Source organism: Amblyomma maculatum, chromosome 4, assembly GCF_055883805.1.
Source record: "Amblyomma maculatum isolate TAMU_Amacu chromosome 4, ASM5588380v1, whole genome shotgun sequence".
NCBI lineage: Eukaryota > Metazoa > Arthropoda > Arachnida > Ixodida > Ixodidae > Amblyomma > Amblyomma maculatum.
In genome coordinates this window covers 136320083-136334571 of record NC_139347.1, presented here as the reverse complement: position 1 = coordinate 136334571, position 14489 = coordinate 136320083, and the positions used below count along the sequence as shown (strand labels likewise).

At 46.2% G+C, this 14489-nt stretch overlaps 1 protein-coding gene across 2 annotated transcripts in view; it reads left to right on the top strand.

The window, feature by feature from the left end:
* LOC146192655 (uncharacterized) overlaps positions 1 to 14223 on the top strand; it is a 35101-nt gene extending 20878 nt beyond the window's left edge. For both annotated transcript variants that reach the window (XM_084602548.1, XM_084602547.1), the window contains exons 9-12: positions 2305 to 2467; positions 6616 to 6760; positions 8954 to 9025; positions 12659 to 14223. In XM_084602548.1, coding sequence (XP_084458674.1) covers positions 2305 to 2467; positions 6616 to 6760; positions 8954 to 9025; positions 12659 to 12773 — 495 coding nt within the window. In that variant the 3' untranslated portion in view covers positions 12774 to 14223. The remainder of the gene's footprint in view (positions 1 to 2304; positions 2468 to 6615; positions 6761 to 8953; positions 9026 to 12658) is intronic.
* Positions 14224 to 14489: the final 266 nt, after the last annotated feature.

Genomic DNA, 14489 nt, shown 5'->3' with positions numbered 1-14489 from the left:
GGAATCTGTCAATCAAGCAGGCGGATGTAAGAAATCAAATGCGCTTGAACGCAAAGAATTGCAGCATAGTGGCTCTACAGTGATGTCCCTTCTTACAAGCCCATTGCTTGCAAACAGACAGACAGTTCAACACATGCTTAAGTGCTCTGAGAAAGGAGCACTGCACCAGAGAAGGTGACTTTATTGGCATTATCCCTTTATTGTTTATCCCTTTACCCCTTTCTGCTTGTGTATTCATATTAAAGTATCGTGTGGCTTGTAGAATTACTGTGCCCGAAAGGTGTAGTGTTATCAGCTGGCACTCAAGCAACAATGACTGGCAAGCCTTTATAGTGTGGTGTCACTGGTTTGAAATTCTCACCAAAGTATGACCAACTATTCGCTGTTTTGCTTCCAAGCCAGCTGCTTTCAAGCACCGAACAGCAATTTCTCCTTCTCACCGTTGACTCCTTTACACCCGCAAGAAACGGAACTGTCTTACGCAAGGCTACGGCTTTACACAAAAAAGCACTAGTTTGTCATGGAATTTTAAACAAATTGCAGTCCCATGTATGCTGACCCATGAAGGAGTCCTTTGTGGAGCCACCACCATATCTAGGTCGTTAAAGTCGTCAATGTCGTGCACGGGCCTAAGGTTGACCTGCAGTATCAACGCAGCCACACACACACACATACCACTTATGCAAAGCCGAAACTGTGTCTCCTTTATTGCCACTGTTCCACATATAGGCAACTCTCTCAGCAGCACAGGGCTGTTAAGTGTTGTTAGTTGCCTGTTTTAATGATGATCCTGTTGAGGGGCAGCATGCCCTCTACAGCCAATAATTAGCCAACCGATGTTTTGGACTCCAGTAATTTGGACTCTGTTGGGGGCCGTCACATTCCTCATAGTAGTGTGAGCATACCAATCCGTGCCAATATTTCGGACACTTTGGAGCCCAAAAAGTTGATATTTCAAACTAAAGTATCCACCAGCAATATTGCGAAGGTAGTTTTTTATCTCAGCCATAACATTCTTTTTTGAGGTAACATAAATGCAAGCAGGCTCTGTTGTCATAACCAACTGGTTCTTGGATGCATCGCGGCACATTCGCAGCATGACCTGTCAAGAGTCTGCAATTTTGACACATGGTGGTGGTTGTGGTCATGAAAGTACTATGACTAACTCAAATATGATGTGATATTATCGCTTGAATACTAAATGCAGGAAGTGGCAGACCTCGAGCCATTTTGTGCCAATTTCTTGCTGCAAAATTGTTTTGTTTTTTTGTAAATTCAAAGACTTCGTGGACCTTTCGGTTATACAGATCATTTCTCAAATTATGTCGAGTTCAGAAGGCAGCACTATCTCATTAACAAATCTTCTTTGTTCAGTAGCACAAATCATCTGCCAAAAGCGCGTTGTAATTATACCTCATTGCCGAGTATCATAATCACTGCGAGTTCTTTTGTTCTGTCTGGCTTCTGTCCTGCAGCATGCTTTTTGGCACTTTGAGAAATAGAAAGAGGAAGGAATTGCTTGGGTCGTTCTCTTCTTGCCCTGCTTGTGAAAACATCTCTTCTTGGAACTTGCCAGATGCTTACTAGAACCTCCACGTCTCTTCAAAATTTTTCAAACTGCTTCCCAATGGGAAGAAGTATAAAAAAATATGACAATATATATGTGGACAACTGGTCATCATTTTGCAGAAATTGTTTTAAAGCGATTGCTGCCCCTGTGGTACTGATGCAGCGCAGTTGAGTGCATGAAAGTTTGGTTTGGTTTTGTGGGGTTTAACGTCCCACAGGGACTCAGGCTATGAGAGACGCCGTAGTGGAGGACTCCGGAAATTTCGACCACCTGGGGTTCTTTAACGTGCACTGACATCGCACAGCACACGGGCGCCTTGCTTTTTCGCCTGCACGTGTGTGTGATGAAATTCGTTTGTTTATACCAATTAGGGTTCTGTGGTGGCTAAAGCTTGTTTACTCTTCAAATGCTTCTCCTCACCTCGTTATTGTTATCACTTTTCAGCATCACTAACGATGTTGCTGATGGTGTCATCAGTGATGTAATCAGTGCTGGTGAAGTCTGGATAATGTTCCAGCACCTTCTGGTGCACCCAGGGTCACTGATGCCATTGCTGATAATGCTACATCAGACAGCCCACAATGACCGGATGTGCCAAGATAGGTGTGGAAAGGGCCACTAGCAGTGATCGCTGGTGAAATGTGAAATGCCGTGCCACTGGTGTTCACTGTGGTATGGTGCCCCAGCACCATATTTTTCATGTATTGTTGATGTGTGTGGTGCATTGTGTGCAGCTGAGTGCGGAGGAGATTGCAAGGCGCAAGGAGCAGGCGCTGCGCATCAAGCGTCAGCTGGAGGAGAAGCGCAAGCAGCCCGAGGAACCCGCGCCCAAGCCTGCTTCCAAGAAGCTTAGCTACGAGGAGCAGTACGAGGACCTGTACCGGCGGCTGCAAGGAGGTCAGTGTGCCTGCTGCTTTCCCATCTCTTCTCGCAAACGGAATGTGTCAAAGTGCCTAATCAATCCTAGCCAATCAGCCAACGCGATGATGGGCTGTAAATTCACGGGTCTCCAGTGTTCTCGCAAAGCGCCTAAAAGTTCCTCGCTGATGGGTCTGCACTACACGTGTTGTGCACACTCCCCACGGCTGGCCCAAAGTTGCTGACCGCTGCCAGTAGGCAACATCAGAGCTCATAGGTTGTCTTTCATCCACTTCTAGGCATTGTTACAGAAACAAGGGGCCCATATTGAAAAACAGATTTTGGCACTGGTGCATTTGAAACAGGTCTTCATGGAAACTGCTTTGCTAAATGAATTTGGTGCAGTCAGTGCTCAAAGTCTGGCTTCATTGGAGGGAGGTCTCTAGTGGTTCCAGCACAGGTGGAAAGAGAAATAAAGAGGGAGAGAGAAAGTGCCTGGTGGCCAGCCTCACACATCGTTTTATACAAATTTAAGGGGAGAAATAATTTTTTTCTCGGGTCTTGGAAAATATCTTAATGGCTTATTAAAACTAACTGAGGAGTTGCCGGACCAACACAGAAGGAATCTTCTGATGATCGCTGATGTACCGCTGACAAGAAGAAAAGATGTCAGTCTGCTTTCTATTCATGCAGTCCTTATACAATATTCAAGCGCAGAGGGACCCCTCTTAAATGCTGGTGAGGGGGTTACAGACCCTCCTAGTTACACGCGCCCAAAACGAGGCCAGCTAGGTTCAGTAGCGTTCCAAAGATGTGCTTGCTACTACTAGCAGACAACTGCAAGGAAAAAAACATCAAATTTTTGACGCCCAATGTGGGGGGTGCAAGCATTATGTGAGTAAACACGGAAAAGCAGCTTTACAGCTTGTGTACCACAATATCGCGATGAGGCACCAAGAATGTGGTAGACGGTGCAACAAAACGAGTAACATGTGCGGAACAAAGGAATAATGACAACTAGACACAGAGACACCTCACAAAATGGCGGAACGAAGACTGTCCCGACTGCACAACTCAACAAGCATAACCTATGATGATTGATGATATACCCGAGCACGCTATCGCTGCCTGGTAGTGTGTGTACACAACTAGGCCAGCTAGTTTCAAAAGCGCTCCAAAGATGGGGCTTGCTACTACTAGCAGGCGACATTCATGGTGGTAAATTTGGTGGTGCAGTGATTATATGAACAAAAATGTGAGAGGGGGGGGGGGGGTAACCATTATGCGAGCAAATATGGTATATGTCAAAGGTTCTTGCACAGACCAACCATAGACCAACAAAGGCATCGACAACACATATTTTTTCCGATGCTAGCCAGCAGTCCGCCGCCATGCTATTAATACATCCTGCACTGCACCCAAAGCATGCATGCACCTCCATGACTCATTAACATGCACAGCGTTCTGCGCATGCTTATGTTACCCACACAGTGACTGCGTACATTCAATTTTTCAGTCCTGGACTACTTGCTGACAGATCTCAGCTTCCGCTGTGACACGAAGTAGCGTTATGGTCACATGACCTTGCCAGCTTCCACAATTGGCTCACGGTGCCAAACATCAGTCACCACAGCACAGTTCTTTGGTAGTGATGCCACGCAATCATTTATTTCATGTCGAGCGTGTAATACTAAAGATAGATAACAGAGGCACGAATCAATCGATGCTTTTCACGAACAGAGAGTAGCATGCCTGAATGCTAAGCATTCGACAGATCTCGGTATGGCAGGGTTCGCTTGCCGTTGTTACTCGTGAAGTTTTTTCATGGGTCCAGTTTATTGCACTCAAAAGCAGATGAAAGCCTTTGCAAAAGCATTTACAACAAGCTTTAGCTGTTCCAGTACACAGAGGCTTGCTTGCAACGTTTGAAGGCCTGCGCACTGAAACGATCACGAAACAAGTAACCTTAGGACTGCACAAGCAAACAATTCATGCTCAGGGCTTTCGACGCATTCATGTGTATGAAATTCAAGACGAGAAAACGAAGATGCAAGATTCAAATGTTTTGCAGCTGCTTAGGGATCGGCTACGAAGCTCGTGTTTGGGTTTAATGCATGATATCATCTGCAGGAACATGAAAAGTACTTAGAATGCGCATGTGGAGTCTAAGTCACTATGGCCGCTGGCACGACGCTACTTTCTCGTGAGCTGTATTAATGGGTGAAGCTTCTGAGCCGCCCGAGAAAAATCGGACGCTGGACTCCTGTCAGCAAATAGTCCAGAATTGCGTGGGACTGCAAAATCGAATGTGTCCACTGCATACACTCAAATAAGGTTCCTAGAAACGTTTTCACACAACGCTGCTCTGGATGGAGGTGTGACATTGGCATGGGCATGGACAAGGCGCGTGGGTGCCGGTGCACGAAGGCACGAGGTGGAATGCAGGTTTAAGTGTTTATTTTTATAAGGCGGGTACTTGCGCATAATCATGCGAAAATGTAGACAGAAGTGCGGAGGAGGCGTGCCCCTATACAATGATCTTGAGCATGAGTAAATGGCGGTTGTTTTTGCAACGAAGAGTGTGTACACGCGCCGAAATACTTCACCGTGCCGTCTTGCTGATCACAGTTCCTAAAATAAATAAGCAACTTTTGTTCTCTTAATTTCAACTGCTGAAGCATGAAAAGACTAAGCTGTCACCAGCTCTGAAATGGGTTTCTAGCGACACTGCAGTTACGAGAGCCAATGCTGGCGGAGCGCTCGCCTCGGTCATAGTGGTAATTGTGTGTTATCTTTTTCATCATTGTTCTTTCGGGCCCTCCGTGCAGCAGATGTGCAGAGAAGTTTCCGCTATTGCATGCTTGCTTTCGCATCTGGGCTTTGCTCCATCACATGTGTTTATGGACGACATGCGAAACCATGCAGCCGTCGAAAGCAGAGTTTTGAATGTGGCTACTGCGCCGTGTGCACGACGCATGCCAACATCCAGAGCAGTGCGATGGTATGGCAATGTCAGAGCAAACATAAGACTATGAACTGCTTCCTCCAAAAGTTTGTATTCCTGAATTCTAGGACTTCAAATATACTACTTCATAAATATCTAGTGTTTTAGAATGCTGCTAATCATTTCGAGGCTCAAATCGAATACCGCATTATTTGCTTCAACATTCGATTTTTTTTTAATACATATTCGCTCAGCCCTAGTAGAAAGCTTTTGTGTGGCACCTTTAAAAGTTGCGCACGAAGCAATGCTATTCCTCTTCTTATCATTCCTTGAGTGTAGGTTTGTGCTCACTAATACAGGTAGTGGCGAGGGAACCCATATGGGCTGCTGGACTTTTCTTATTGGATACCGCTCGTGTGAGTTGATTGGGCTCGGAAAGAGAAGGAAGAGCTGTTTACAGAATTGGGACAAGGCATCGCATGATATCTCACTTCCACTTCTGAAGGTCTGCAGGGAGCGGAAGAGTCCGAAAGTGTGTTTGGAAGGGAGAGGGGGGGGAGACTGTGACACGAAACTTGGCTTCATAGGCCACGTCTGTTGCTTAGTTTATGACACTACTCAGAAGTTCCGCTGCCTTGGGTGTTCTTGCATGACGCGCACTTCTACTGTATTCTGAATGATTTGGATTCTAATGTATAGTATCATTCATAGAGGTGCGCACTGAGTGGCCATAGGTGAGGGCTCCAGCATGTGGTTGATGCATCGCCTCAGCAGAGCAACTCATGCATACTAAGAAAATGTTTGTCACATTAGCACTAGCATTTTCTAGAAATAACTGAATGCATTAAGCCAGATAGCTTCCTACTTCCCGAACCAGAGGCAGTGCTTGCTAGAAGTGCATTCGCTATCTCGCATGCATTGGGCACGCATAGAGGTTGATTTGCGTTTGGAGCGCTGTAGGCCAAGGGTAGTGAAACTAGTGTTGTCTCTCAATTTCCTTTCGTCGTGGGAAAGCTGAAGGGTACGAGAACAGCAGAGAAAGACGTGCCCAGAGTGAAAATAGAAAGGCTTCGGGTGTAGAGCTCAGTACACTTTTGTTTGTACATTGCTGTCAGGCACCGACAGAACTGTCTTGTGTGCCAGTGTAGATCTACACTGTTGAGGCAAAACTTGCAGTGGCCTTCTCCAGCCTCTTAGGCGCCACTATAGCTGAGCGGTGTTGTCTGTATTGTGCATGGTGCAGTCCAGTACATCGAGTCGGAAGAGGACGATGACGAGTACGAGGACGAGGAGGACGAGATGGATGACTTCATCGACGACACGCCACAGGATGCCGAGCTGGACTACTCCCAGCACATTCGGGAGATCTTTGGCTACGACAAGAACATGTAAGCGGACATCTTTTATCCTTTCTCGGCTGTGTTGTGTGAGAATTCGCACCTTGGTTCTAGCAGACCTCTTCACAACCCTCGTAAAAACCAGTTTGACTGGGCCGTTGAGCTCTTTCCTGTGCTACGAAAGCAGCGCATTGCCCAATATGGCAGTTCCGTCCACCCATCTATAAAATTGTGTATAACCTGTACAAATTTTGCACTGTACCTTAGGGCAGTACCCTGGGACCTTTCCTCTTTTTGGTGTACTACATCAATGGTATTTTTAGTACTGTTGACAGAAATGTTAAAATTGGCCTGTTTGCTAACATCCATATGCTGTACAAACCTGCATCTTTACTTGCTTAACACATTGTACTTAATAATTTGCCAACTATTTGCCCTACCTTGATGTAACAAATGGAAAATGAAAATCTCTGCAGAGACAGCAGCTCTGTTATCTGTAAGATGAAAGATAAAAAGGTTTTTTTTTTTTTCATTACTTATTGCATAAGTCACAGTCCTGCAACAGAAGTTTCAGAATACACTTAGTACTTTGGTGTTATCATAAACTCTCATGTAGCGTGGACAGATAATATATAACATTATAAATTTATTAATCAGCATTTTGAAAACCTGGATGCCAAATAAAGTTTTTAGCCTATAACTATTAATAAACTTCTAATTTGTCCAAGTTAGAGTATGCATCAATAATTTACGACTCCCGCACAAAGTAAGGAATAGATGATTTTGAAAAAGTGTAGCGGTGCACTGTTCATTTGTCCATGGACAGTGCACCATTGTCGGTACACTGTCCAGTTTGTGAATCAGCAACGCTGATTCACAAACTGCTCCAATGACTTCAAAGCGATATTACCTCTGTAAAAGTGGAAAAGCGTCGTGCTTGTCATTACGCACTTACTTACTTGTGGAAAATTAGGTATTTCACCTACGGACTGCCTAAAACTATTGGCCATTCTTTAGACTCGCCATCATCGTAACTGCTCCATTTCTCCATACTTTGCACACATAAATGCATTTGAACTTTCCTGCTTCCCTCAAACTGTTTCAGATTGAACCAACTTCCCCTAAGATGTACCTGAAAATTAAAATTTTGAGAATTCATTAATGGATTACAGTAAGCCCTTGTTTAGATCAGCTCAGTTAAGAAAAACTTCTGGACGAGGTGAACAATGCAAAACCATTTAGCTGGTATTCCATAGGGATCTGTGCTTAAAAAAAAAAAAAAGAAAAAAAAAATAGAGAGAGAGAGAGTCCACTTAAGATAACTGTTTTGTGTGTACTCAGTTAAACTGAACTTTTGCAGTGACTGCATACCTCAGCAGTGCTGTCCAATGGGATTCACAGGGCACTCCCTTGGCACTGTCAAGGAAAAAGTGTACAAAAAATGCTTTTACACAAACAACACCCAGTGCAGTACATATTGCGCTTTTGTGCAATACTGCAGGGAAGCGGTCTTGCGCATGCATGTGTGCTTTCTTACGAGAACCTTTATGAGAACTTATGAAAATGCAGAAGTGGCCAGATAGCACCGCCGCATGTATGGCTTGCCATGTATGGAAAGGAGCATGGAGTGCCTGTACGTGGCATTGGCAACAGCTATGCTGCAGGTGTAGCAATGTAGCTTAAGCAGTGGCCTTGTAGTGGAGAATCTGCCTCGCATTCGGGAGAGTACCAGGTTTGACTCACAGCACGGGCTGACTTGTGTCGTAATGGCGAACGTGTGGAGATCCTGGACTGTGTAGGTACAGGGAATCATCCAGGGTGATCTTGTTATCTGATGCACGGCGGATGCTCCCTCACTGCTATTGCTGCTTAGGTTTCAACAAAAATGGCATGCTACAATTTTGACAGAAGTCGTATGCCAACTGGCTCGGCACCTTTTTGTAATATTTTTTTGTAATTTTTTTGAGGAGCTGCACATGCAGGCACGGGACGTGATTGGTCTTTGTCAGTTTGTCTGGCGCAGAGAAAGATGAAATGAAAAATGTGAAAGTGTTGTTCCTGTCGGAAGGGCCCTCAAAAGCTACTGAGGGGTTAAACAGTCGCAGAAAAGCTTGTAGGCACCTTCCTACATACCCATAACTGGGGCAGCCGTTTTTCAATACAACCATGACTGCAAAGTCTAACTGTAGCAGTCATTTCGAAATGTCTTGAATGACATTTATATGCCTTGTGTTTTTCGTGCAGGTTTGAAGATGACGAGGATGATGAAGCTATGGAGTCCAGCTACGCGCAGCAGATGAAGGAGGAGGTTCGAAGGTGAGAGTTGCAGGGTAACCTCGCAGCAGGACTGGCCATATGTTGCATGCCAGAAACCGAGGCTTATGAACCAGTGTTTGTTTCGAATGTGCCCACTTGAACCTAAATACGTGCCGTGTTGAAGCTTTGCTGGATGCAAGTACAGTAGAACCTCAATGATATGTTTTAAAAATATGTGGGGAAGAAACATTATGCAGCAAAACGTATCTGCACTGCCTGATTCTGAAAAATTTAGCTGTTGAATGAGGAATTTTCTGACAATTTCACTTCATAAAATGACTTAGATTAGCCTTTCTTGGCATAAGCTGCAAACAGCCTATTTTTTATTTCTCCCATAATTCAGCCTGCATTTGCGTTGGCGCTAGTACGGAAGAGGTTTAGTAACACATACGGTTCACTAACAGCAACGCCTAGTTTTTGGATGCATTGCCCCCCTTACACCATAACACTGAGGAGGAGCCATTGTGATGGTTGACTTTCGCCGCACATTTACTATTCATGCTGCATTCTCCAGACATGGCCCGCTTGTATGTAAGCGCATACTAGGTAGTTGGAATTCTCAAATGCTTCGCCACTATGACCCTAAGGCGTTGCAAAAGTTGTGCCGTGTTTCCCATCTTCAAGTCGTGTCTCTGCCTCTCATTTGTTGATTCATTATCGTTCGGCTCTGTTCCTTTGCAACTATGCGCTGCAAAGAAGCCACCATGGTGTTGAGCACCGCTTTTTTTCGGTGGTCAATGTGGTGCACCACCAGGTTCGGGCCACTTGTATGTTGGCACATGTGCAATTGTCGCCAAACTTATTATACAGCAACAATATGTTGAAATCTTTGGATTGTCAGAACTGGGAAATTATGTTAACTGGGAACATATAGACCAGGAGAAAAATATTGTAACTATGGAAACTTATGTACCACGATTTTGGGCTTATGAATCGGGAAATCATGTGACCCAGTAACGTATTAAGAAGGTTCTAGTACTACGCAGTGAACAGTTCATTGGCTTCACAGAACAAACAGCATACACGCTGTAAATGCTGGTTTGTCAACGTGCATGTGCTCAGGTAGCAAGCATCTGGTGTGGAGATACATGGATCAGTAGGCCTGGAACTTATACTAATCGATGTAATCGGGGAGCAGGTAGAGCTCAACGAGCCCTCCAACTACTTGTGGTCAGGGGCACCTTTTCGTTGCCTGCGTTTTCTGGTGGCAAACATCCGTTCGATGGCACAACACTGCTGAGTCCTTTCTGCCTTGTACACGTTGAAGGTGTGCCCTTAAAGGTCCACGGAAACGGCCCTCAAGAAACCACTGATACAACGTGTTCAGTGTGTAGAACACATCCTTTTGAGCAATAACGCAAAGTATAACTCCTTGGAACAAAGCCAGCGATTTATTATTAATTTTTAAAAACAGCGTTTTTTGAAATTCGCGGGCAGAGAGATTGTCGCTTGGCGGTGTCGCATGGAACTATTTCCTAGTCCCGTGACGTCACGGGTCGGTTGACTGGCAAGGCTTGCTAGAAGCTGCCATTCGCTGCGGTCACTGCAACCATGACGTCACGGACACACTTCCGGTAGCTGCGAAAGTCGTCTGCTCGTGCGCTGCTCGAACTCTGTGTGGGTTAGGTGGCCACTGCCCATTAAGTGCAACAACCGAAGCGACGCAGGGATCGGCAGAACGAAGCTGCATTTACAAATATCTTATTTATATAACGTGGTTTCAGGAGTATCGGAGTGTCGTCCGACGAGGCGTCAACAGCACAGTCAAGCACCGCACGATGGCAGCACCTCCTCGACCGCCGTAAACACCGCCGTTGTGGCCCCTCCTCCCGCATACCGTTCGCGAACGACACGGCGGATCGTTAGCACCGATGTCCGAAATAAAGCGTGCTAAAATTTGTTGACGTCTGGAATACTGAGCCGAATATCAAGTATGAAGCCCTCGTGAGGATCGCTGACCAGCAGCAAATTGCTGGTAAGAGCGATAGCCGTGATACAAGCTAGTTTCTGCTCAAGCCAGCTGCCGCTGGTGCATTTCGGCTGAACTAGCTCTGCGATTAATGCGTCGGCAGAGTTAATCCTATAATTATTTTACTATGGCAGGATAGGAATCACTATAAGGCAGTTTCATAAGTAGACGATTTACGACAGCGTTGATCATGTTCCAAAGCGTCGACCGCCGCAGCTTCGAAGCGAAATGTAGGCCTAGCGACGACTAGGGACGGTCACGCACGGCGCCGGCGTTCGCCGCGCTCGCACGTTCCACCCCCGCGGTAATTGTGTAACGTACCTCAGCCTGCTCGTGGCATACCGTGCTGCAAGCGTTGCAAACTCGTGTACTTTCATAGCTAAGGCCGCGTATTTTTTGACGTTCTGCTCAGCAACAAGCCGTTCAAACGATACTGTAGGCAAGACAAGGCTTCAGTACGCAGTCGCTGCGCTGTCGGCCGTAATCGAAGATGTCGGGCGGCACCATAATCTATACATCGATCTTTAAACGTGATACAGTGGGCAAATGAATAACTGTGAAGCAGACCCGCTCGTACGTTTCGCGCACTCGTGCGCCGACGAGTAGCTTCCGTCAACAGACGCCGTCATAACCTCGGCGCCGCAAACCGAGGTCGTCAAGCTCGGTTTGCGGTAACCGCGGTTAGTGGTGCAACCATGGTTTGGTCCGCCGTGTAACATGGGATAACCACGGGTTCGCGGTTACACTAACCGTCGCTGCGCGAACTGGCGAACTCCTCCTCAGGCGTGTGCGAGCGAGGACGGGTTGGCGCGAGTACGCCAGCGAGCGAGCGCGCGGCAACCGGAAGTTCGTTGAAGTGACGTATGTCTGGGCGGAGCTTTGAACTTGCTTGTATTCTGTTTTTTTATGGCTCCCTTCGGCGTACGAGTTGAGAGGGAAAATTGGAAGGGTCATTTTTAATCGCCGATATCTCTGGTGTTGCAGAAGCTAGATCGAAAATTTTTGCGGGAGAATGATGGGTGGTTCAATAACTATCAGTGTTATGGCGTTGTTTACCCTTCTTTGTGACCCCTTTCTGGGGACCTTTAAATGCGCATTTTCATCTTACTGAGAACTAACTAAGTGAGGAGAGACAGCCCCGCCGCAGTGGTGCAGTGGTCAAGATGCCTGACTACTGTGCCAGAGTACCTGGGTTTGATTACGACCGCCAGCAACTGCGTTTCGATGGAGGCAAAACGGGTGCTCTGTTGGGATGTCAGTGCATGTTAAAGGTTCCCAGGTGGTCGAAATTATACTCCACTGCAGCTCCACTTTCGCTCTTTCCACCTTCACTCCTGCCTTCTCTTCCCTTTCCTTACAGCCTGGCTCAGGTGTCCGCAGAAACAAGTGACAGATACTGCTCCTTTCCCTTTCTGTGAACCAATTATTATTATTATTATTATTATTATTATTATTATTATTATTATTATTATTATTATTATTATTATTACTACTACTACTACTACTACTACTACTACTACTACTACTACTACTACTACTACTACTACTACTACTACTACTACTACTACTATTGAGGAGACACATAATGCAGCAAGCACCAAGAAAAATGCCAGAAACAGCTAATGGTTGACTGATTGGTGGCGTGGCCCTTCTTGTCTGCGCAGTGCAAGAATCGGACTCAAAGAGGACATTGAGGACATGAAGCGTGAAGAGGAAGAGCTGCGGCAGAAGCAGTTGCGGAAGCTGCAGATGATGCGCAAAATGCACCGCAAGCTGTAGTAGTGCTCTCCCCCTCCCAGCGACATGTTGCAGCCATGGTGATGTGCCACTGCCGCCCCAGAAGCCGCTGTTTGCAGGCTGGAGCAAGGACGAGGTGTCTGCCTCGGGAAGTTTTTCCATTGTGAAAGGGGGGGGCCTCCTTCACGCCCATCATTTGGCCACTGTCATTCGTTGTTGTCACTGCAGCTTGGCTCACTTCCTGCCTCGCTGGGGAGATAATCAGGCAGAATGCTTTTGCATGGAAATGCTGAACATCTGTGGGGAATGTCGTCGGTACGTACGAGTGCAATGGTCGGTAGCGGATATGTTGTCTACGCAGTTGCAGTCATGACTGCTGCGCAGTATGCATGCTGAAGATTGCCTTTATACATATATATATATACATATATATACACGCATGAGCTTTTCACTGGTTTGCTGGGACACAGACACCTTGTCTGCATACCGATTGCAGATGTGAATGGTGTATTGCTGTAGTTGTTGCTTTCATGTGTGGGCCAGCCAGTATTGGTGCAAGCTGGCTGTCCCACCATTACCTTCTGTGCTCCTTATGTCTGGCACAGATTCTTACAGGCTATCTTCTCCCTCGCCATTCAGGGTGTTCCATTATTGACACACAAAGTGCCGCATATTTGGAGTGGCCTGTATGCTTACCACCTGCACAAAACAAATGCAGTCGTAAGGTTCGTGCACAAATTCTCTTGTGGCAAACCGAATGTTGCTGTCTTCGTCAACCACAACTGCTAATACTGTGTGCTGTTGGCACTGCCTTCGCTCGCTAAGTCATAGTGTTGACCTTAACTTGTGTTGGGTAAACCTTGATCATAAGGCATGCCTGTCTATCTCAGGCAGGGTGTCGGCATATTATGACGCTGCAAGTTCATACTTGTGGCTCACGGGTGAGTGGTTAATGTTGGTGTTGGTCAGCCATTGACCCAACGGCCTAACCTTAGCCGAAACTGCCAACACTCTCGAGCCACCAAGGTGGATCTCTGCCAGGCTCTGAAGGCTGTTTTTCTTTTGCTCTTTATTTCTGTGAAGTGATTGCCTGATGTTAACTCTCTACATTGACTGTGTTCAGTGCTCAGAGGTGTGCACACTTTCTTCACATTTCTGTGCAAGGGTGGCGTGTGTGTGTGTGTCAATCTCTTTGTGCATCTTATTCGAAGCTAAGCGGAAAGCTTCGACCCTCGGTCACGAGCATTTTTCATTGCGATGAAGCCCTTCGCCCAGCTTAAGGTGCTGGCGTGGTGCTTATTGCGGAGGAGGCTGGCATCTCGTGCCTCTTCGGCATTATTTGAATGTATGGTATAGAGAAGGATAGGAAGTAGCCCGTGCGCCTTGCTTGCGTGGGTGCCTGTGATGGGAGGCTGCAGTCAGCCCTTGAGGAGTCATATTGACTTCTTTGGTTTGATTAAAAAAAAAAGAATAAAATATTTTTGACAAATTACTCCACTGTCCAAGTCTCTTTTCCAACATGGCAACACCACGATATGAAGGCGTTAATCTCTGCATCACTTTGACTCGACCGTGCACCTTGCAAGCGAGAGTTGAACTTTGCAGCACGATCACATGGATGACCACCATCTTCTGGAAGCTGCTGTTGGAAGCAGAAGGTGTTTTCATCCGTATTTTACTTCATGTAACACTACCAACAGCCTCTATCATGGAGAGCAACGGTCATGTGGTCTCCTAAGCCCAGAGAGCAGAATGCAT